We start from the raw sequence: 22,360 nt of genomic DNA, 5'->3' as shown, positions 1-22,360 counted from the left end.
TCAATGTGTGACACAGACTTCACAGAGAGGTTGTTGTTTGTTTTTTTTCCCTCCAAAGGCACACAAACAGGTCAGTAATAATACAAAGAAAAAAACAATGTTTTACAGCTTTTTGGTTTTGACATCAGCATCACATGACTGCTTCCTTTTTTCTGTCCATTTCTTTTTTTTTTCAAAAAACATTAAAAGAAACCTCTTGAGGCTACTCAAGGAAGAATGTCCGACTTTTTTTTGCCAACATTTTTTTCACATATTGAGAAAATCAAATGTTCTTTGACACACTCCACACTAGCTGCTCTCATAAATATAAAGATTGATGTTTGTGTACTGAAGGTTTGTTGGAGAAGAATCCTCTGTCCATCTGGTCTCTATATCCTTGTATCCTGTGCATGGTGGCAGAGGCTGGAGCCTAAGCTGACACACTACATTCACTCGCAATTTAGTGTTTTCAGTTCGCCCGATCTTGCATTACTTTAGACTGCGAGAGGAAAACAAAGCACCCAGAGGAAAACCGTATGAACATGGTGAGAACATACGAACTTCACCACAGAAGGGATTGAGTTTGAACACAGACACTGAGACAACAGTACATGTTGACAATGTGAGTCACAGACCTCAGCTTTGCGCATGCTTTCTTTGGTGTCTTCTATCTTCAGCTCCAGATCTAGTCTGCCCTGCTCTGTGGGAGGCAAGCCATGGCTCTCACACTCCTCCAGAGACTGAAAACAACACACAAAAACACACTTCTTGATTAGAAACAGTGTTTGACACTTAAAAACTTGATTCCAATTGACATATTGCATTTGTGAAATGGGTTTATGCAACATCTTACTCTCTTGTAGTGAATGATATTCTTGTGCTCTCTGGCTACTCTGGTCGCCCATTTCCTGGCCTCCTTGTTCAGACTGTGCTCCTCCGTCGTCCCCGTCTCCGACTCCAGCTGACGACTCTAATACACACAAGCATATACACACACACACACACACACACACACACACACACACACACACACACACACACACACACACACACACACACACACACAGACAGCCATGGGTAAACACACACACACCCAGCCACACAAAGACACACCATTATAGCAGGCAAACACGTGTAAGTACAGTGTCAGTGATAATGACTCAAGGTGCAGAGGCTGTTAATTAAGCTGAAGAAAGTGCGAGAGCGAAATTGTTTCCTTCTCACATAATTAATACAGCGTGTGTTGCAAAGCGCTATTGTTATCCTCCTGGAACAAAATAGCTGCTATTTAAACCACATGTGCAAGATTGTGAGTGTGTTTCTGTGTGTACTCCCAAGTGAGAGAACAGGAGGTGCTTTTTACATGTGATATTTTATCTTTAAATACAAAAGCAAATATGTGGGCCTGTGTGAAGACTCTGCATGGCTTTCCAACAAAGCATTCGACAACAATTATAACCATGTGGCCATTTGTCATCAGACACTAATGTATTAAATCCGTCTCCAAGTTCTACCACTTACCAATTACAGAATCAGCATAGATCATATTTTTAACATTACTTCTAAAGGCTGTGAAAACCTTGGGATGCCATGCAACAGCTTTTTTTAGCAGTTAAAACAGTTTTGCATATTTTACATGACTTATGTGTATTTTTGTTTCCTCTGCACTTTTCTCACTGGTTTGAAGCAGACAGGCTTGCGTTGGTCCTGGCACAGACTTCTTTCCATCAACCAGCAAATCAGAAACATTTGAATACAAATGATGACACTTTGAGGGTTGTTTGGTCACCATCAATCAAATTCTGATCGAACCACCCATGCTAAATGAAGCATATTAACTAGTTGTTTTTTTTTTAATTATTATTATATTCTGAATAAATAATAAATAAAAAGCTTTCTTTAGTTTGGTTGTTTCCTCTTTAGCCAATCATTATTGATTTTATTGAATAATATTTGAGATTTAGAGACAGATTTTTAAGGGCTTTAAAAAGGAACCATAAATATGCATTATTGTTCTCCAAAAAAGTGGCACATCAGCTCAGTCTAATTTTCTGTCTGGCAGGAATGTACACTAAACATACAAAGCTCAGTTCCATGCCAATGACCAAAATTATAGAGTTGACTTACACGTTCAGAAGAAACTGCTTAACAAGCATGGAAAGATTTCCTTTCAGTCCCTTGATTGTAGTGTTTGTTTTCTTTGCTTGTTTACAAATGCGACAGACTTGATATTTTCGTGGCTGTCTACCATTATCACAAATCCCACCAAGGTGGGAAAACAGAAAGGATATTTTCTAGTAATTCCATAACAGCAGTTAGTTGTTGTTGGTTTTTTTTTCCATTTTTGAAGTCAGCTTCAGCCAATTTCATTCATATCACCCCATAACACAAGTACAAAAAAATTGCCTCGGGGGCTTTGCAAGCTGTTCAGCATCCAACACCCTCAGTCCTTAAACCTGACGCCCTACTCATTCTGAATGAATCAATGCAATGCCTGGGCTTCCATCGCTGTTTTGTGGAAATAACAAGTGTTAAAACATTTATCTAGTGTTGGTAAATTCTGCATATGTAAGCTGGCATATATCAGTTGCATGTGTCAAAAATTAGTACAGCTATTCTGACAATAGGCAGAACAAATTAACTAATGTCACAAAAATAAACTAAGCCGGACTAAATTCAGACCTTCACAGACCTGAGAGGCCACGATTCCCATAATCTGATAATAAAAGTGCTAGTCAAACTAAAATACACAGTATTTTAATTGCCTCGTTTAATACACATCATATCTATTAATTATGTGCTGGTTTGGTAACAACATGGCATAAATCTGGCTAAGTATAGGTGTGAAACGAAGAGTATTACACGGGAGATTTACAGCTTAATAACATTCAGGCAGGGGAGAATCGCAGGGAGTTAAGGGAGGCAAGCAGAAAACTAGATTAGAACAGGGGCTGTAATATGATATGTCATGGAAAGAGCTCGGCTAATTTGATAGTGTGCAGAAATTATTGACATCATTTCAGGCGGCCTACCAGCTTCTACATGTTGTAGGGAAATGTTGATGCTGGTAAAGCAAAATACCTGAATCTTCTCCCTGTATGTGACCCTTACGTGACATAGATTCCTCATTCTGTATAGGAGCTTTACCCCGGAAGCTTGCAGTTGGGCCCCTATGACAATATCAATCTGCATTCTGTGTTTATGTACCAATAAATGTCACAACAACATACCATAAGCGACTACTGTAAATGTGCTAGTCAGCCTGTCAGATGATGGGAATAAGAAGGAGAGCACACTGAACTCAAAACGGTTCAGTCATACCTCAATGACAACCTAAACTGCCATAATAACAGTCATTTAGAGAAGTGTGCAAAACAACTGTGTTATTCTGAGGCCGCAGGGATCACGGGACGCGAATGAAATGTGTTAAATTATAGCTGTCTGTGTGAATCGGGAGTAAGGCAAATGTTAGAGCTGGTGCTGGTTTGAGTTTAAAAGTCTTAGCTCTTGTCAGACTATTAGATTAACACGCATATAATGTTGGGGAAATTTTGCTGTGGGCTTCCCCTCGTTTTTAACATTCATTGTTGAATTTCCTGTCATAATATTGTGAGGGAATATGCCAAAAAGGTCTGTACAGTAAGTAAGAAGCAACTACTGTCCTAATGCAGGTTTGCATCATTTCACACAGGTCAAAGGCTTCCATTGTTTTCTAAAAAAAAGGATTCCTTTCCCTCTACAGCTTGCAGAGACACACCGCTGTCTTGACTGATATCATACATTGAACAGCACCTGCATCACACTTAAGTCAAGGCAGCAGTATTTCTGTGTAAGCTTTTTTTTTTTTTTTTAATGGATGTTCAAAAGCAGTGGGAGTCTAAGACTCCAGGATGTCTGCACAACCTGCATTAATGCAGACAGCAGTGCCTTCTGACTGGCAAACACATGGCTGTGATTAGACTCTTTACGTGTATCTACAAATTCAATCGGAAAAATGTGTGTGCAGGTAGATACAGAAGATCTATATTAAAAATCAATTGTATTTTGAGTCCTAGTTAGTTTCAACATTCAGCACTATTTAGCCAACATGTTCTGTTTTACAGGGTTTTGTTTGCAGCTACACTCTAAGGAATACACGTCCTAATTATTTGGACAGAATTTACCAATACTTACAAAAGCTTCCACTTATTCTTATTCAGCATGTAGCATGGTTTTGGAATTGTGTTTTAGGGAAGGGTGAACACGAAATCAAACAAAGAAAACATGCAAACACACAAACAAGAAACAGCTGAACAAAACCACTACAGTCCTTCTGTCGCCAACGACCAAACCGTGAACCCAGAACACGCTACAAATGTGCAAATCAAAATCACACACACAAAAAAACATTGACTCATTTATGTACAGGAGGGAGATGATAGCGTGGTGATATTTTGACTGATGACATAACAGCAACAAGGTCACAGCACCTTATGAATCATCTGGTGTCGGGACTGTATTGCTCACCAATAGTGACAGCACTACAGTGCCAGCAAATGCACCTCTCATGTTCCACTATCATAGAGCAACTAGGCATAAAAACCTCTTATAGTAATAATACTGCAACACAGAAAATTCCCTGAAATATCCACTGCAATTTACTCTCTAATCATAGTGACTTATTTGTCCCATGGTTTATCTAATTGCAACCAAGGTGGAGAAGGATCATGGTAGGTAGGTTACATCAGAAGAAATGTGATGTTATTAGCTGTTAGATAAGAAACATGAAATGATTACTGTTCCATACACTGCAACTGTTGTTGCATAAAACATAAGTTTCACTGAAGTGACTGACAACTGAGGTTATAAAGTCTAAACCTGTCGTTCAGAACCTCTCACATATTGTCCCGCTTACTCTTATTTATCCCACCAGCAATGGTCATGATGTCATAAGTGTTATTGTAGCAACACCTGTGTGGTTATGCAGCAGCATGCAACAGTCATGGACACGTAACGGTGACAAATGGACATGGAGATTCTAAAAACTGAAGTTTATAATGTAATAAACACCATAATTTAGTAAAAAGGAAAAAAATCTGCCCTGAGAAAAACAGCACACATTCAGTCTATGGTTAAGGTCCCGACCACTATTTACTGAGATCAATGACATCCTCTTTAAGCCACAAGCCAGAGAGCACAATGACGTGATGACAGCTAATAATAAAATCAATAATAATAAAATAACCCCCTGGTAGTATCACTAAAAATAAAAGGTTGCCAAATGTGAACCTTTGTCTTTCTTCTTAGTGATACCATGCACTAATATTTAGCATGCTAATAATCATAATCCCCTGTGTAAAAATGACCTTGTGCTAAAACAGGGTAAATATGCTGTAATGGCTTCTTCACTTTCTGTTGAGGCAGTATGGGCCACACTGCTTGCATTGATAGTTGGGACGCAAAGGTTATTATTGGATGACTCACTGTCTGTCAATCACAATTAAATCATGGAAGAAGGCACTGCCTACCATAGCAATTTTTTTAAGGCACTTTCTTGAGACGGAATGTATCATTTAATAAATGTCTTAGTATTGTTTTGTAATGCCAGTGACCCGGTAGTTACTGGGCTGTGTGGACCTGTAAGGCTGTTTTTGAGGAAAATGTCAATGTAAAGTATCCCAAGTGTCAAGGTCGCAGGTAGTGAGTTCGGTGGTGCAGACTTTCATTAAGAGCATGCTATGAACAACACAGGATTTTTCATCTGTTTTCACTATAACAAGTCATTCATTCATCTCAGTTTGATTCTGATCATGAACAAGAAGGATCACGATGCAAATCAATCAAACAGCATCATGGCTAACAGAAATGAGAAAAGTCCAAATGAAAAGCAAAGTTTTAAGTTTTTAAGTGTGCATATAAGCATAAAGTGTGTTCATATACTGTGACATCAGTGTCATGCAAAAACATCAACCACAGCCTTAGTTGTTGGAGTATTAAGATATCTTTCAAAGCTTTGTTTGGTGTACTGCTGTCTACAGGTTTCCTACAGTACATGTTCAAGTCAATGTTACCAGGACAGATAGGTACACGAGGGTGGATCGATACGTTTCGAGAATGCACCTGTTGCGCGCGAACGATGTGCAGCACTGTGACGTGCATGACGCAGAAGGAAGGCATAACCCTGAAGAGAAAGTGTTACAGATTCCATCACTTGGTGAAAATCAGCACCCGAGTTACACATGCTTTTGTGAGCAGTGGTACGGGTGCGTCCGTGATGTTTTAGGGATCTGAACTTGGAGTAGAGAGGCCAAGAAGTAGCGGGGAGAAAATGCCATACAAAATCCACCTGGTTTAACGCCTGACCTGACGTGCCTCTCCAGGCTCGTTGCTTCATTGCCACCGGCTTCCTGAAGCCTTTTAACTGTTGCCGATTTGACACCAAATCTGATGTGCACTTGTCGCAGACGCGCTGAACCACGCTCACAAAAACGTGTGTAACTCGCGACAAAAATGAATAACACTAACTCATTAGGGTTATACCTCCCTCCTGCACCCTGTAGGTCGTGGTTCACGCGCAACAGCAGCAGTCTCGGGACTTCTCGGTCCACCCTCGTGCAAGGACATGAATGGAGTAGATGAGCCATGGTTTGTGTTAAGGGATGGAGATGGGAATGCTAACAACAGTTAAGACTACCTGTGCCAGGGTCATTCTCATGGCACTGACGGGCGACGGCTCAATGTCCACCAACTGCTGCACCGAGCTCAGAGTCTGGCACGCACACATACACAGACAGGCAGGCACCCGCGGACCCACACACCCAGCAGCAGCAGCGCAAGCACACGGACACACAAACACAAGGAGGGGTTAATGGAAAGAAAGTTTCGGGAAAAGTGTTAGCAAAGGTTCAACAGGAACGAGGAAGACACAAGGAAGGAATACAACATTGTTACACAGAAAAATGTTTAAGAGTACCGGAAAAGAGGAAAAAGATCAGAGCGGAGAAGAGAAACTGGCAGAATCCAGCAAGAGAGAGAAGGAAGCTGAGAAACAAGAGAGCACAGTATGACTCAAACACAGGAGAAAAGGATAGCTACTCTATGGAGGAATTAGGAACAGTGTCCAGTGAGACACATTTCTTTTTTAGCCCAGTAATACATAACAAATCCCCAGAGGAGGGAGACAGCATGATTCCCACGCCTCCAGTATAATCACAGCGAGCCTGATCATTTGACAACAATCTTAAATATTTGTAACATTCAGCAACCAATTTTTTAATTCGCTCGTGATTGATAAAAGAATTTAGGACATGAAAGATAAGTTCCCAATGGACACAACATTTGGCTTGGCCAATTAAAATTAGATCGCAAGAGATGATTTATGCTTCTATCCTGCTGTCACCAGACACTAGCTAACTGGACAACTCCATGCTGAATTGTTAACATAAAGAAATATCCAAAGGCTGGAAACAACCGACTCAAAGATCTCTTTAGAGAATAAAAAAAAAGATCATAGCTTTGGCTCTCTGCTTTTCAGCTCGGCTAGCCTCTCGGATATATGAATGAAAATTCTCTAAAATTACAAGAATAAAGATAACTGAATTCTGTTACAGGGATTCAGCTAATCGAGATCAGCAAAGGACATGTAAAATACAATATATCCGAGACAAAAACAGTAGGAGGCCCACATGTGGCAACACAAGAGGCTGATTGCTGTCTTAGTGTCAGACTTTGTGTGTGTGTGTGTGTGTGTGTGTGTGTGTGTGTGTGTGTGTGTGTGTGTGTGTGTGTGTGTGTGTTTGAGACCAGATGGGGGAGAGAGAGTGGCTGTCCTGCTTTGAACAGGTTCATATACAAACAATCCAGGTACTTAAAGCACAACAGCACAAGGCTGCATGTGTTTAGATATGAATCCAGTAGACGTGTGAGCAGCTATGCGATTCTCACCGTGTCACATTCACTGGGCTGGAACTGGAAGTCATGTGCTTTGTGAAACACTGGATTCTCTTGCATGAACAGCTGCTGGTTGAACTCTTGTATTATCTGATAGAAAAACAGAAGGAGACAATCAATGTGGGGACATTTGTATGCAACTTTGCTGCTGTGAGGACACTCCGATATTGGAATCTATTGTAACCTTAGTAAATCCATGCCGACGGCAACATCTGTTCCCTGTGAAGGAGGAAACTATTTCACGGCCACATTTCAAGCCTCTAGTGGGTGAGTAGTTTATATTCATACATAGATTTGGGGTTTGATATTTTGAGCATCAGGTTGTTGGCATCCACGTTCAGGTCAGAGAGTCTGCAAGTTGGGTAAAAGGCATAGTCACGGAAAAAACCCAGATACTCATCAACAGTTGACCAGTTGGCAAGTGACGGTATGTTTTGAATTGTGCTTGCTAGTCCTGCGGGTTAGCAAGCACATACTGTGTTGATTAAAAGCAATCATTATGTGATTTGATTGCAGATCCACATCAAATAACAAAAACAAAGAGATGCACAAAAACATATGACGAAAAAAAACCTCTTTATGTTGTTTCTATACTCGCATATCTTCTGAACTTAATTCACCTGACAAGTAATAAAAGAAAAATAGCATAGTAAAAACAAATGAGCCGGAAATGTCAAGTTGTCCTTTCATTTCAGAAATACATGTTTCTGCAAAATGAACTGTTTGAACAGGTGACAGGGTCAAGCATGTCAGTTCTTATACTAAAAAAACTTTCATGTTTCTACAAGAACGAAGTGAGAACAAAATGAGCAGACGGTCCCTCCCCACATCTGACTCACCCTGGTGGATTTGTCCAAGAGGAACTGGAAGGTGTTGTGTGTTGCTTGGGAGGCCTCCAGCTCAGTACGACTCAGCGCTACCAGGTAGTCTTTCACATGCTCGTAGATTCTGCCATCCAATGCCTGGAGGACAAACAATAAGACGGACCAGAGGTTGCAATCATGAAAGGGTCAATTCGATGTAATTCCATAATCCTTAACACTGAAGGTAGCGAGCACAGGTGGATCAGGAGGAGACGCCAAGAAAGACACAGACAGGAGAGAGAAAGCAAAGAGTGGGTGGATAAAGGCAGTTAACACAAAAGCTTTAGCATATATACTTTTCCTTCATCCAGTCAGATGTGATGGGTCACTGAATTTTCACTGTCACACCACTCACTGGGCACTACAGTACCTTATTCCTCATCCCCAAACTTCTACCAATCATTTAACCACAAATATTCTGTAACTGGAGCCTGACCATAAGAACTCTTCTGTCCTCCACGTCCTCTTTGCTTTTGAGCCTAGAGGAGCACTTCATCTTCAGGGAGGCATAAAGCTGCACAAGTTGAACATATTTTATGTTTACACAGTTATGAGTGTATGTTGGGAAGAGACACAACAGCGTAAGCCACACACTGTTTCATTGTATTAAATGAGCATTACAGACAGATCCACAGTAATCTCTGCAAATCATATTAAGTATACATTCATTTATACAGTATGATATATGGTAAAGAAAAACAGCATATGTGTTTCGTATAAAGTAGATCTGTATACTGTATTTATACTGTCTAAGGATAAATATAGCAAAGTTTAACCTGCAGCACAAAACTTTTGTCTGCCCCTTCTGCCAGTGAGCGTAATTACAAAAACAGCCGATGCGTGCTTATGTGCGTCGGGCGATGCCAAAGCTTTCTCTGTACAAAAGTACCACCATACTGCTGCTGGACAGAAGCCATCAGTATCTTTTACTGTGTGCATTAAACAGAGTGCACAAACCACGTTCATTTCTGGGTAAGATAGTTAAAGCTACAGATGTGTTGGCAGTTGATCCGGTTATTTCCAGTCCGTGCAGAACAGAAGTGTGCACTAGTCCTGATGTGCAACAGCACTATCTGTGAGTGTACTAAGGGAAGTATGCCATTTTGAGCACAGCCTCTAACTGAGTTATTTCATCAACATTCAAGTTAGCATAGGGCTAACTGAAAGTTAGCTGGCTCGGCCCACAAAAACAGCCGATGCAGTATGCATTCATCTCGCCAAGAAAGGAGAATGTCTCACAAGACTCAAGATTAAAAAAAACCAACCAACTCTATATCCTGTAAAATAGAGAGATTTATCTGGCAGGATTGTGTGAGCTGGTTTGACAAAGGCTTGAATATAACTGACTTGGGATTTATTAATCTTAATTTAAATATAAGGACTGCACTATTGGTGTAATTTCACTTTTGTTACACAAGAGAGCACTTGCCCAATGCCATCAATTCCATTGTGAACAGGGTATATGGTATGTTTCCTTATGCTGTTAAACAGGAACAGAGGTTTTGTGAATTACACTAAACTGGGAAAGGAAGAAAAGAAACAGTGAAAAGAAAAAGTGGAAAGAAAAAGAATGAGAGGCAAGAGTGATGCGGCAAAAACTCAAAAGAAAGACAGAAACTGAGCAGATGTTTTCACTTGACAGCTCTTATCATTAGAGGTTCTGATGCACTGATATAAAAACATTTTAATGAAGTATGCAGTCCAAATGAACAGCCCTTCAATGGGGAGCTGGGGTAGTGCTGCCAAGCTGTAGGCCACGCTGCCAAACAGTCAGAGACAGAGACTAATGGAATGGAGGAAGAGAGAGCATTTGAAAAGGTATAAAAAAAAAATTAAAAAAAGTATTAGTGGGTGAGAACAAAACGGAGAGACGGACTGAAAAAAATGGTATATGGGAGATGTGTGTGTGTGTGTGTGTGTGTGTGTGTGTGTGTGTGTGTGTGTGTGTGTGTGTGTGTGTGTGTGTGTGTGCTGTATGTTTGTGCGCGAAAAATATTCTTTGGATGACTTTCTCACAGCTGCAGGGGAAGGTGAAGGGGTTCAGATTCCAATTCAACAAAACACAGAGACCACGGACACACACATCAACTTTTTGAAATACTCAGACACAAACACACTCCTCTGGCAAAAGTACTTTACAAAAGCTCACGTTCTCAGAAACCTGCACACACAACACGAGTCAGGGAATCTTTTTAGGCTACAGCCTCCCACTGACACCTACAGCTGTCCTTTTAACACACACAGAGACACACACACACACACACACACACACACACACACACACACACACACACACACACACACACACACACACACACACACACACACACACCACACACACACAACACAGACTTATAAAACAATGGGATACTGACAAGGAAATTATGTCATTAAGGCTGGGTTGTTGGCTGACTTCTCTCTAAATGTTCCCTCATCATTCTGGTTACTTCCTCCTCCCCCTTTCTTCCCTTCCTCCCCTCCTCTTTTCATCCTTTTACGGTAGTGTTGAACTGAAGTGAGTCAGCTTCCAGAAAAAGCCCCGTTCCTGTACCGTGGGCGTGTGTCTGTTGTGTGTGTGTGTGTGTGTGTGTGTGTGTGTGTGTGTGTGTGTGTGTGTGTGTGTGTGTGTGTGTGTTTGGGTTGTGAATGACTACATCAGTTGGAACAATAAGTACAGCACAGCAGACTAGACAGAGCAGCAGAGGTGGAAGTGTTAGCCTGTGTGTGTGTGTGTGTGTGTGTGTGTGTGTGTGTGTGTGTGTGTGTGTGTGTGTGTGTGTGTGTGTGTGTGTCTAGCAGGGGACTTAAAGGATGGACAGTCATAACAGTGTCACCTGCCAACAGCAGAGGGAGATGTGGAGCAGTCTGTTCTTCCTATGTCCTTCCACTACAGCTGTCGCATTGACAAGGACAGCAGCTCTCTCACATAAGTTACTACTGCAGCCTGGTACTCTTCTCTGTACACTCAGTATTTATGAAATGAATTTCTGACCTAAACAAGGCTATCAGTTACAGGTCTCCTCGTCTATCATCCCCAGACAACCATTCTATTATCCCGCCTACATCTCTTCCACACATAGTTCATCATCTTCCTCTCTCTGGTTTAACTTTAACAACAGATTACCCGGCTTTATCTATCTAAAGGGAGTTGATGGATTCCCACTGCGGCAGCACTAGCTGTCTGTAAGATCTCTGAATGCTCAAATTTAGTACCACGTGTACCAGTTCCTACTACATCCAAAATGTCCTCCCATTGCTACATCGAACGAATAATGTCCATTGCAATGCACTGCATTAACAGCACAATATATTTCATAGGATATCTACAATTACTGGAGACAGTGTTAGAAACGTGTGCGAAGTGAAGAAGCCTACAACACTGTTGCTCCAACGTATCTCAGCGGCACAAACATGAACAAATGCCAAAAGATCACAGACTTTCTTGTTATGCAGATTTTGGTCCCTTCTGTTTGGGAGTCACCGACGTTCAGGTGACGACTGTAAATACCCCAAATAAAACTGCAGAGGAGGGAGAGAGGATGAACAGCCTGCCTCCCTCCAGCAATGTCCCTTATTCTCCTTGTGTGTTTGCATGCATGTACTTGTATTTGTGTCTGTGCATATTCCCCTGCAGTCCTGTCCTTCTGTCACGAGGAGCTAAAGATCTATTATTCACAATGGCCTCATAGTATAGTTGCTCATGCAGGCCCGAGGCAGAGAACAAGAGAAATTGAACGAAGGATGGAAAAGCAAGCAAAGACAAAAAGTGCAGGAAACAGAATAAAGAATAGATCGAAAAGAGGGATCACTTTCACTTTTAATTATTATATGGATTTTGAATGTATGAAAATTACTTTGTGATTTAGACAAACAAAATGTGTAAAGTAATGCAAACTCTGATTCACGTCAGAGACTGATGACTGCTGGGATAAAGCTGCGTGTATCTGTGTGCACGCGGACCAGTGAGCCTGTGACTCAGACTGACAGGTTTGCACAGTATTTAAAAGGATGACACAGTCTGTGTATTGGACAGGCAGTTATTTTGTGGATGTAAATGCGTCTGTGTACAAGTCAATGTGTTTACATGCACATAATATTCATCATTACATTACTAGCAGATTGAGGAAATACTCCCAAGTATCGCAATTGAAATAGTTTAACTAGATTAAATGTTTTAATTTAAAATCTAAATCGGGCTGGGCATAAACATCTTTTACTGCATCAACAAAACTGTTTAAGATGAAAACCTACCCTAAGGATTGTTGATAAATTCCCTGTCCCCGCACATTCAGCGTTGTGAAAATTATAATTTCGGCTCTGCCAGTCATTTAGTTGACATCAGGATGGCTCACTTTGTGGGATTTTTCTCCACATAAGCCCCTTTCAAATCATAAACCCACAGAACACTCTTTGAAGACTCTAAACTGTGAAATCATCACTTTTTCATGTATGAAATTTGCCTTCCAACTTTATACTGCTACTGAATGGAAGTCTGACTCTGTGCTCTCATGAAAGGAAGACACTTTATCCCAAATTGAGCTTTAATTCAAAGCGCCCCAGTTTGAGTTCTGGAACTAGAAAATGTTCCCCGATTCCTGAAAAAGTCCCTCTGGGTCTTATCCGAGGGAGACTCTTAAGTCAGTACAAGTCGTAGTAAAATAAAATGTTGGTACAGCATGACACACAAGAGTCTTCTGCCCCTATTTTATACAAATTGGGAAAGGATTTGTGAACTCTCCCTCACAGCACACACATCATTCAGCTTTTCCTAGATCTTTCTGTAAATACCTGTATGCAGTGCAGTAGATCTGTATGGTAGTAGCGGTCATGGTGAGCATTGGCAGCAGCTAGCGTTAACAAGTAGTCATTCCTGGCCTGTGTCGCCTTAGAGTTACAGTCACTTCTCTTGGCTTTCAACTGCAAAAAAAAAAAAAAAAAAAAAAAAAAAGACGGACAATATTGTAATGCAACATACGGCAAAAGACAGGAGATTTAGGTGGAATAAATCAGTCTCCTTTTAGTTTTATAAAAGAGACAAAGTGAAACAGACATTTTTATATTTGTGACATGGATTAAAAGAGTCCACCTGAAAGCTCTGCCTTAAAAAGGAGTGATGGTATTGTGTTTGTGGCCCCCTTACCTTTACACTTGCTTTCTGTAAACTAATTCTGGATTGAAAAAGACCCAGTTTAGACCTAAAAAGACAAAACAGACCAAACAAAGGAGTTAACCTCGAAAAATCATGCATTATTTTCTAATTTTAACAAATAAATATGAAGTTATCTAAGCTGAGTAAAAAAAATGTATGGGATTTTTTTTACACCCTTGTTGACACTCGACTCATTCAGATCAATAGTTTTCATTGAAAATATGTGAACACTGAAGTTAGGTGGAAAGGGGGACAGGATCCAAGCATTTCTGTAGCCTCTCTAACCCGTGATTCAGACCAGTCATCATAAATTGACCCTGGCCTGAACAGACAAGAGGCTTGACAGCCGTAAATCTCAGCCTGATCCTGCCTTTCTGATTTATATCGATGGCGACATCTGAAAGACCTGCTTGATAAAATGACAGAGCGAGCCAGTGCGTGTCTGTGTGTTTTGGTTCGACCGTGGGTGCATGAAAACAGGCCTCGTTCGCTTCTCTTAACTCCCACACATACAGATGCAAAACGTGCCAGAGGTAAGCGAATGTTTGTCACTTGTATATATGAGCGAGTACATTTGGTGTGTTTGTACTTATGTTATCCTGCTTTAAACGCAGAGGGCTGGTAAACATGTAAAGTGTGTGTTGTTTATTTATACCAATTTCTTCCTGTGTTTCTTGTGCCCGACAATGACTAATGTCTTGCCATTGAATTACACACGCACACAAACAAACGCGCACACAGACACACACGCACACTACCATAATGGCAAAGAGGCATGCAGTAACATCTAGTTTGTGAGGTTCTACTCAGTGACAGAGAGCGGGGAAAAGTTGAATGGCTAATCAATGAGAGTGCTAAACAGAGCTGGGAATTCAATGAAGTGAGAGTGTCACCATAGCTACTGCTATCTGGAGAAGGAGAGAAAACAACACTCATCAGCAGAGGATCAAACTGGAACTAATTGTGAGACTGCACAGCTTAAAATGCTGAATTCTTAGAGCAAAAACTCGACTAGTCAGTTGGCGGTCTATTAAGGAAGCTTCTTGAGCGTTCACTGTAATAAAAAGTAAAAGACAGAAGGCAATGTCAGAAAAAATTATGTGTATTTTAATCAGTCTAAACACATCCCTACCAACATACACACAAACGGTGCCATGGCAAACTTACTTGGCCTCTATGTCTGCCTTCTCTCGCACAGCATGGGCAACCTGCTCACAGTCGTAGTATTTTTTCTTGGCTTTGGCCAGCTCCTTCACCGAGTCCTGCAGCTCTACTTGAATGCCACTCAACTGATCTATGGTCTGTGGAGGTACAAAAGGAAAACAGGCAACTTGTTAGAGAAGGAGCATGTCAACATGGTAATTCAGTGCAAGTACATGGAGAGATGCTGTAGAGAAAGAAATATTGCTCCAGGAAAATGGGACTACCTTCCACTGTCCACAGGTCCGCTCACCTTTTTGAGTTGCTGCTCCTTGTAGAGTCTGACCGTCTTGGCGGGCTCTGATACTTGAGTCTTGTAGTTGTCGCATACGTTGAGCCTGGACTGGCTCACCTGCACTGTACCTTCTAAGTAGGCCCTCCACACTGCATACACATTCCTAGTTGGAGAGAAAAAGCACAAACATGCTGGATAACTGCATGACTTGCACTCCTGACAGTAATTCATAAGAAAAGCGTCAATTTCGCCTAAACCACTGTGTGGATGCCACGGTGCGTGTTCGACTCTGCATGTGCATGTACCTGGAAGGGGAAAAGATTTGTGTGAAGACGCAGCAGTTGTTAGAGCCAATGAACACAAAACTAATGCCACTAAAACTCTGAACTGCACACTTAATGCCTTTATTTCTGGGTTGACACAGTAAGTTAGATCTAAGTTGTAGTTTTTATATTTCAGTGCCTCTGTTACGGTAAATAATGACTCATAACCATATTAGTTTTTGGTTTTTCTTATCCTACAATTTTGAAGCAATCCAACAGAGCACTGATCTGGCTTTCATTTGAAGTGCAGCTGCATGTGCAAGCAGTTTGTAGATGATGCAAGAACCCAAAATTAGAAACCAAATTTAGGTTTTTGCTCCAGCTCCTTACATGATAGAATATATATCATATGCCCGCCCACACACACACACACACACACACACACACACCTACCTATAGTCTGTTCTCTGGTCATCGGGGTTGATTCCAGGCCAGTCTCTCTTTAGGTACTGACTCGCTAACTTCTGTAGAGCCTGAAAGCAGAAGATTAAAAATGAGGCACTGGGAGTAATTAAAGACCAAATACATCCTGTTTTCTGATTAATGAGTCACTGCCAAATCCCCGGAGAAGATGCCTTTTGATGCTCTCAAAAAAACGTGAATGGTCCTGTTAGAATAAAACACTGGAAATTACAATTGGAGCAAGTCAGGGAAGTTAGTGGGACAGGAGGTTGCAGAACTGACTCAACTGAGTCAACGACAGCAAGTCAGATGAGAGAAATGATGCAGATCAGAGGGCATGAAACACATTAAAAGGAGTTTATTTGACAGATATGATAACTGAAGACTGCTAAGATTATGTAAGAAAATAAGCCATGCGGCGGGGATGAGAGCAGTATTTTTCTTCATATGGTAATGGTAAGAGGAAGCATGTAAGCGATGAGGTCGTAACATCACTCGCACAGTCGCTCAGTGGTAACAGCTTTACTATGTATTTTGACTTCATCCTAGCTTGGTCACCCCACAGGCTCTGTTTTCTTTTGAACATATTATACTATATTTCTATTTCAAGTACACAGCAAATAAGTAAACAACACAGTGGAGGAGCTCTGTGTCAGCAACAGTGAATCCCCACTCAGCTCCTGTGTGTACGAGCAGAAACCCGAGGGCCGCAAGCAGGGCTAACCTACATCTTCCAGACTGGGTCACTGTGTCAGTGGAGACAACTCACAGACACTCTGCCCTTGTGTCCCTGTGTATCAGTGTGTAGGGGTGGGCAGGAGGGCAAATCCTCATTAATAAAACAGTTGTGAACAAACCCGAACAAAAACTACAACAACCCAATCAGGACAAATGCAGCTTGGGGACAAAATGATATCCCACTTTACCCCCAAGCCCAAATCACACTTCCAGACCTGCATGTAAATCTGGCCTCAGTTCTGTTTACAAATGTCCCCCCCTTTCTCCGAACTGTCTCCACGCTCTCCATCTCCAACATTACAATTCTCAAAGGCCTATTTTACAACCTTGTACTCCTGCTCCGCTCATCCCTCTAACTCAAGCTTCAGTGATTTCCACATATCCTCATTCTCTCGCCACTCTCTTTTTCTCTCTACTATCAAGCTATTGTGCTGCCTTTGTTTTCAAATTCCCCTTCCTGTTTCTCCCTTTAAACATATTTCATTCAATCATCTTCAATCTCTCTTTCAACTTGCCCTTTTTAACTTCCACAGATGGTAACTGAGGGCATTAAATAAATCTAATAGTTCTTTCTCTAGTTCCCTGGACCTGGAATTCGTTTTCATCCAGTTGACAGACAAGCTTGTGTCCTGGGGGAGACTGTGGCCCACTGACCCTTGGCATCCACCAGCTAAATCCTCCAAATGAAAGGAAGAGAGTCTTTTTCTAAAAAAGAGAAACTCCATCATCTGTAAAATGTTTCCTCTTCCAGTGAACTAGAGCCAACTGAGGACATATTTTGTAGTAGTTTATGTACGAGTAGCAAAGTAGTCCAGGTTCACTATTTTTCAGCTAAATAAATATTTGACAACTTTCTGTTGTCACACAGTCATTTTGCCTTTATTTAGCAGAATTTTAACAGTCCTTACCCCACATGCAGTGTATCCTCTCTTTTAAAACAAATTAAGCTACAGAATAAGTATGACTCAGTTGAGACCAAATACAAAGCTGCCACAAAATACAAGAAAAAAACCTCAACATATTGTACAGAGCAGCTCATGGTTGTGAAAACAAAAGTATCACTATTAATACACACACACACACACACACACACAAACAGCAGAAACATGTAAAAAACAAAACTACAGTACAGTTAGTACAGTACAGTGACATGTAAAGGGGTTTATCCCCAATCATTCTGTCTTTTTTTTTTCCACTGAAGGTCAAAGTATGCCTGTAAATCAGTGACAATTTTCAAAAAGTTTCAATCAAAGTTTTTGTGGTCTACAGACAATGAGATACCATGCGAAAGCCCCACCTCGGTACTCTGAACCAGTTTTCTCATTCATCTTTATCATCATTCACTGATGAGCTCACTGATGACTCCTGAGGGTTGAGAAATAGCTTACTGGAAAGAGCTTACGCATTTCTACCACATATGACTAACTCTACAGGGTAGTGAAGGAAATGGTTTACCAATCCTTCTTTATGTAAGCTACAGTGAAAGGTGTTAAGTGTCAGAAGAAAGATAAAAAAAAAGACGAGATCAAGTAAATTATCCCACGTGTGTGCAGAAGCACAAACACAGGAACTGCACTGTCCGATGCAAGAAGAAATGAAGGAAAAGAGAGGGAATGTGAAGGAGAGCAAATCAAATGTGCAATAAAAGCACTAGGGATTTAATTACCTTCCTGCTGTAGACTCATCCATCATTTGTGTTGTGTTTGTACACAACAGAGATGCACATTTTAAACATAAACACTATACACCTGGGAACTATTTGATGGTTTATTGAAGACAGCCCGCGCTCAGCACGCGAACACCAACAGCGCGAGAGAGAGATGATTCACCTTGTAAACTCAAACTTAACGACTACTATCAAACTTCGAAAAGCCTCACCTTGAACAAAGCTGATGAGAAGCAAATCTTTAGAGAGCATCTCTCAGCTGAGGGCCGTTGTTTGTTCTGCACGTCTAACATCAAACTCACTTCGTCTGGTGACGGCCTGCTATTGACTGTGCAGTTTATATGCGAGCTTTCCATGGCAGAGTTTGCACTGTAGGTCGTCTTCGTTTATTTTTGAAGGACACGTTTTTGGACGGCTGTCGTAATCTCTGCATGTTTCTGCTGTTTGTACCGTAGAATCTATTCTCGCAGCGCCACACACGTTTTACAGGATTATGCCAGGTAGGAACATTTTCTTCTTCACTACCGATTTTTGGCGGTTGGCAGATTTTGCGGCGCAGTACCGCTACCTACTGGACCGCCGCAGAAGACTGGCAGGAAATAAAAAAAAACTTCAGGCCACTTTCATTAACGTGATTATATACTTTCCCCAACTTAGTCACAAGCATGTTTTGTAGGATGAACCAGAGTTTTGCTGCCTTATGGACTTTGTTAACCCAGGCTTTCTATTTTGGTTTCTGAGCACTTTCACATAAAAAGGGAGGTATGTGCAGCACCTGACTAATCACAAACATAGATAAGAGTACTGACAGCTGGGCAACATATTTTACAAACAAGGACCAAATAATATATTTTGTTAAATATGAAGAAGTTAAACGCATAATCCATTTTAAAGCAATACAGTTGCAGCTGCCAAATGCAGGAAGAAAGCGCTGGCAAAGAAAATTGCAGATGGTGTGAATGTGTAGCTGAAATGTGTAGTTGAAAGGCTTATATCACCTTACCATCACTAGCGCATGAGGAAGATCTGACGATAACTACTAATGTCTATTTCATTAAATGAAATTCATTCAATGTACTCTCATGACGTATGTGACACTTGTACTTGTATCGTTTCACCCGCAGCCCCAGTGGTGTCCAAATAGGAAATAGATATAAAAGCATAATTCAAAGCATTAGGTAAGTTTACTGTCAGATCATATAAGTGCAACAAGTGCAGTGCTTTTAGCGCTTCAGTCAGCGTCTGTTGTCAGTATAAAAAAATAAAAGATAAAATGGAATCTATAGCTCATATAAAAGTCGCCGGGGAAAGCCAAAGAGGTTTGTTGGTCTCTGAACACTCTGCCCTCCCTCCACAGAGGACGTATCACTCTGTGCACCGAGCTCCATGGGATCCTCTATGATTGGTGATGACGTTTTTCCAAGCGGATTGATTAGTCAGTAGGCAGTACATTTGTATGATTTGCTCTGTTATCTTGAACATAACCTGCTCCGGATTAGGTTAAATTTGTAGCATAAATTACCACGATGATGTGCCCAGGTTAAAAAAGAGCCATCTTTGTGACAGCGACAACCCTGGCTTCAGTTTCGACATGCCTCACTAACCCACTAATCTCACTTTGTAGTACACCCCTCACATGTGCACATAACCCTGTACGGTGTTATTTATCTTGTAGAGAGTATGATTGAATCCTGTATGGCACAATAACAACTCGCCCCTCACTGCGAGGTGGCAGGCAGAGAGGACTTCTCTGACAACCTGTTTCCATCTATTTAACTGTCCTAAAAGACTTCACATTTATAGATAATTACTCAGATGCCAAAAACATAAAAGCTGCAGCTACACAGGTATTGTTAATAGACTTTTTTAAAAAGTAAAGGAAAACCTCTGATTCCTACAGTTAAAATGTGATCCGTAGAAACACCATGAGAACCAAAGTGACAGCAGATATTCGAATTTGTCTTGGGTTTGTTCCAGCTGGACATCTGGGATCAGCATGTGTTTAAATGAATTGACTCGTGTCCCTCATAAAAGAAGATGATCCCAATTTTTCGCGTCTATCTAGAAATCTCTCAAATCTCTTAACCTCTCAAGCGTCGGACTGGACGGTTTAAGTCCAGTCATCTCTACAATCTTCCAAAACTGACAAATAACATTCACAACCACTTCACACTGTGATTGGCCATCTGTGCAGGGGTGAGAAAGGAGGCGGGGTTTCTGTCTCTCTATGTCTCTTTCTTTTATTGTTGTTACAACTACAAATCTCTTGTCACAACTCTCTCTTTGATGGCCATCTTCACCTTCCAGTGGGGCCGTTTATATCAACTGTAAACACTTTGGATTTCTGACGAGGTCGGACAGCATGTTGCATGAACTTGTTCTGATCGTGCAAAACCCAACTCTGGTCTTTCCTCCTGTTCATACTGGCTGTGAAAAGATCCCTCGCTCTGTAATGACAGGAATGGACACAGCATAAAATACTTATTTTGTAAGGTATCAGCCTGATTTGGCTGCACTTTTTGATGCTCTGATTCAAAGTTGTTTTCTCTGTCACACTCAGTGAAAAAAAACATCTCAACAGACAAATACAAATATCCCACTGTCTTTATGGGTTCAAATGAAATACTCAAAAATGACCCCCGTTTTTGTTATGGGCTTTCAATACTCCTACTTACAATGTTTCAGGGCCATAAATGTCAGGCTATGCACAAGCTAAATTCTTACCTAATAACAGCTTATAATAGCATCTAAATTTGTATCTTTCGATAAAATGAGGACGGCAGATTTGAACCCCCCTCTCTTACTCTGGAATTGTCTGGGATCTCTTCACAGCATATAGGACCAAGAGAAACCATGCATTTCTAAGCATACGGGTGTGAACCTACCTATGATTTATCTGTGGGACGATATTCACAAACATAGAGAAGCAGGAGTAATGCTGTCTCCATATTGTCTTCCCATCAGACACACTGACCACCTCCATGTCCTTGCTCAAAGCCTTTCTTGATGCCAGCCCACCACTTAAAGCCTGCTAGCTGAGTCTGTGGTGTTATTTGAGCGAGAGCTATGACAGATAAACCTGTCGAAGACTGAATGGTGAGGAGACAGATTTGTGACAGCTTCAATGAGGTGCTGTTGGCCAATTTCAGGTGTGTTTTCATTTCACCACCACTGCCTCCTTCTTGCTTACCTCCTTTTCATTTCCATTGTCACTGCTTCTTCTTCTTCTATCTGCCCCCTTTCCCTCAGCTGTCCTCTCTCCTCTACATTTGTCCTCCTGTAAACCTCTTTCTTCCCTATCTGTCTCGCTCTGTTCTCTCTCTCCTGGTACCTTGTTTTCATTTTCTACAGGACACCTCATCCCATCATCCTCCTTTCTCTGCTGTCATCACCTGAACGGCATGTTGCTATGGCAACCCCTCTGCCCTTCCTGTGTGGTCCGGGTAAGGTGGAACTGCTCCTTTTTATATACAAACATGAAGTAAAACACATACGCGCTCACGCACATCCTGTTTTTGCATTCAGAGTGGCAAACAAGGGTTCCGTGACAGGAGGATATCCTGCGAACAGTGTGTGTGTGTGTGTGTGTGTGTGTGTGCTTGTGTGCGTGTGTGCACATGTGTTTGTGTGGTGTGTGGGTTTGTGTGTGTGTGTGTGTGAGAGAGAGAGAGAGAGAGAGAGAGAGCGAGAGAGGAGGGGAGGGTTGACAGACAACAGAAAAACTAAAAAAAAGAGGAAGAAAGGCTTAAAAATTATTTTTCAGTACGTCAGTTAAGCTGAGGTAACCATCCTGTAATTATAATTTGTTTGCATCGTAAATATGTGACTCCATTTATGTATTCACGGCTACATTCTTTTATTTCTGAAATTACAGAT

General features: G+C 41.2%; 1 protein-coding gene across 5 annotated transcripts in view; it reads right to left on the bottom strand.

Annotated features, from left to right (window-relative positions):
- LOC138197250 (F-BAR and double SH3 domains protein 2-like) overlaps window positions 1-22,360 on the bottom strand; it is a 64,029-nt gene that overhangs the window by 18,838 nt on the left and 22,831 nt on the right. For 3 of the 5 annotated variants that reach the window (XM_069147938.1, XM_069147936.1, XM_069147937.1), the window contains exons 4-13: window positions 16,072-16,151; window positions 15,374-15,518; window positions 15,088-15,221; window positions 13,912-13,966; window positions 13,560-13,688; window positions 8,748-8,870; window positions 7,903-7,998; window positions 6,653-6,727; window positions 833-949; window positions 615-719 (exon numbers count right to left, since the gene is read on the bottom strand). In XM_069147938.1, coding sequence (XP_069004039.1) covers window positions 615-719; window positions 833-949; window positions 6,653-6,727; window positions 7,903-7,998; window positions 8,748-8,870; window positions 13,560-13,688; window positions 13,912-13,966; window positions 15,088-15,221; window positions 15,374-15,518; window positions 16,072-16,151 — 1,059 coding nt within the window. The remainder of the gene's footprint in view (window positions 1-614; window positions 720-832; window positions 950-6,652; window positions 6,728-7,902; window positions 7,999-8,747; window positions 8,871-13,559; window positions 13,689-13,911; window positions 13,967-15,087; window positions 15,222-15,373; window positions 15,519-16,071; window positions 16,152-22,360) is intronic. The other 2 variants (XM_069147939.1, XM_069147940.1) reach the window with 1 other exon arrangement.

This window comes from Embiotoca jacksoni, unplaced genomic scaffold (genome assembly GCF_022577435.1).
Source record: "Embiotoca jacksoni isolate LCO1_2020_lvr unplaced genomic scaffold, fEmbJac1.0.p SCAF_14, whole genome shotgun sequence".
Taxonomy (NCBI): Eukaryota; Metazoa; Chordata; class Actinopteri; family Embiotocidae; genus Embiotoca; species Embiotoca jacksoni.
This window is presented reverse-complemented; position numbering and strand designations above follow the sequence as displayed.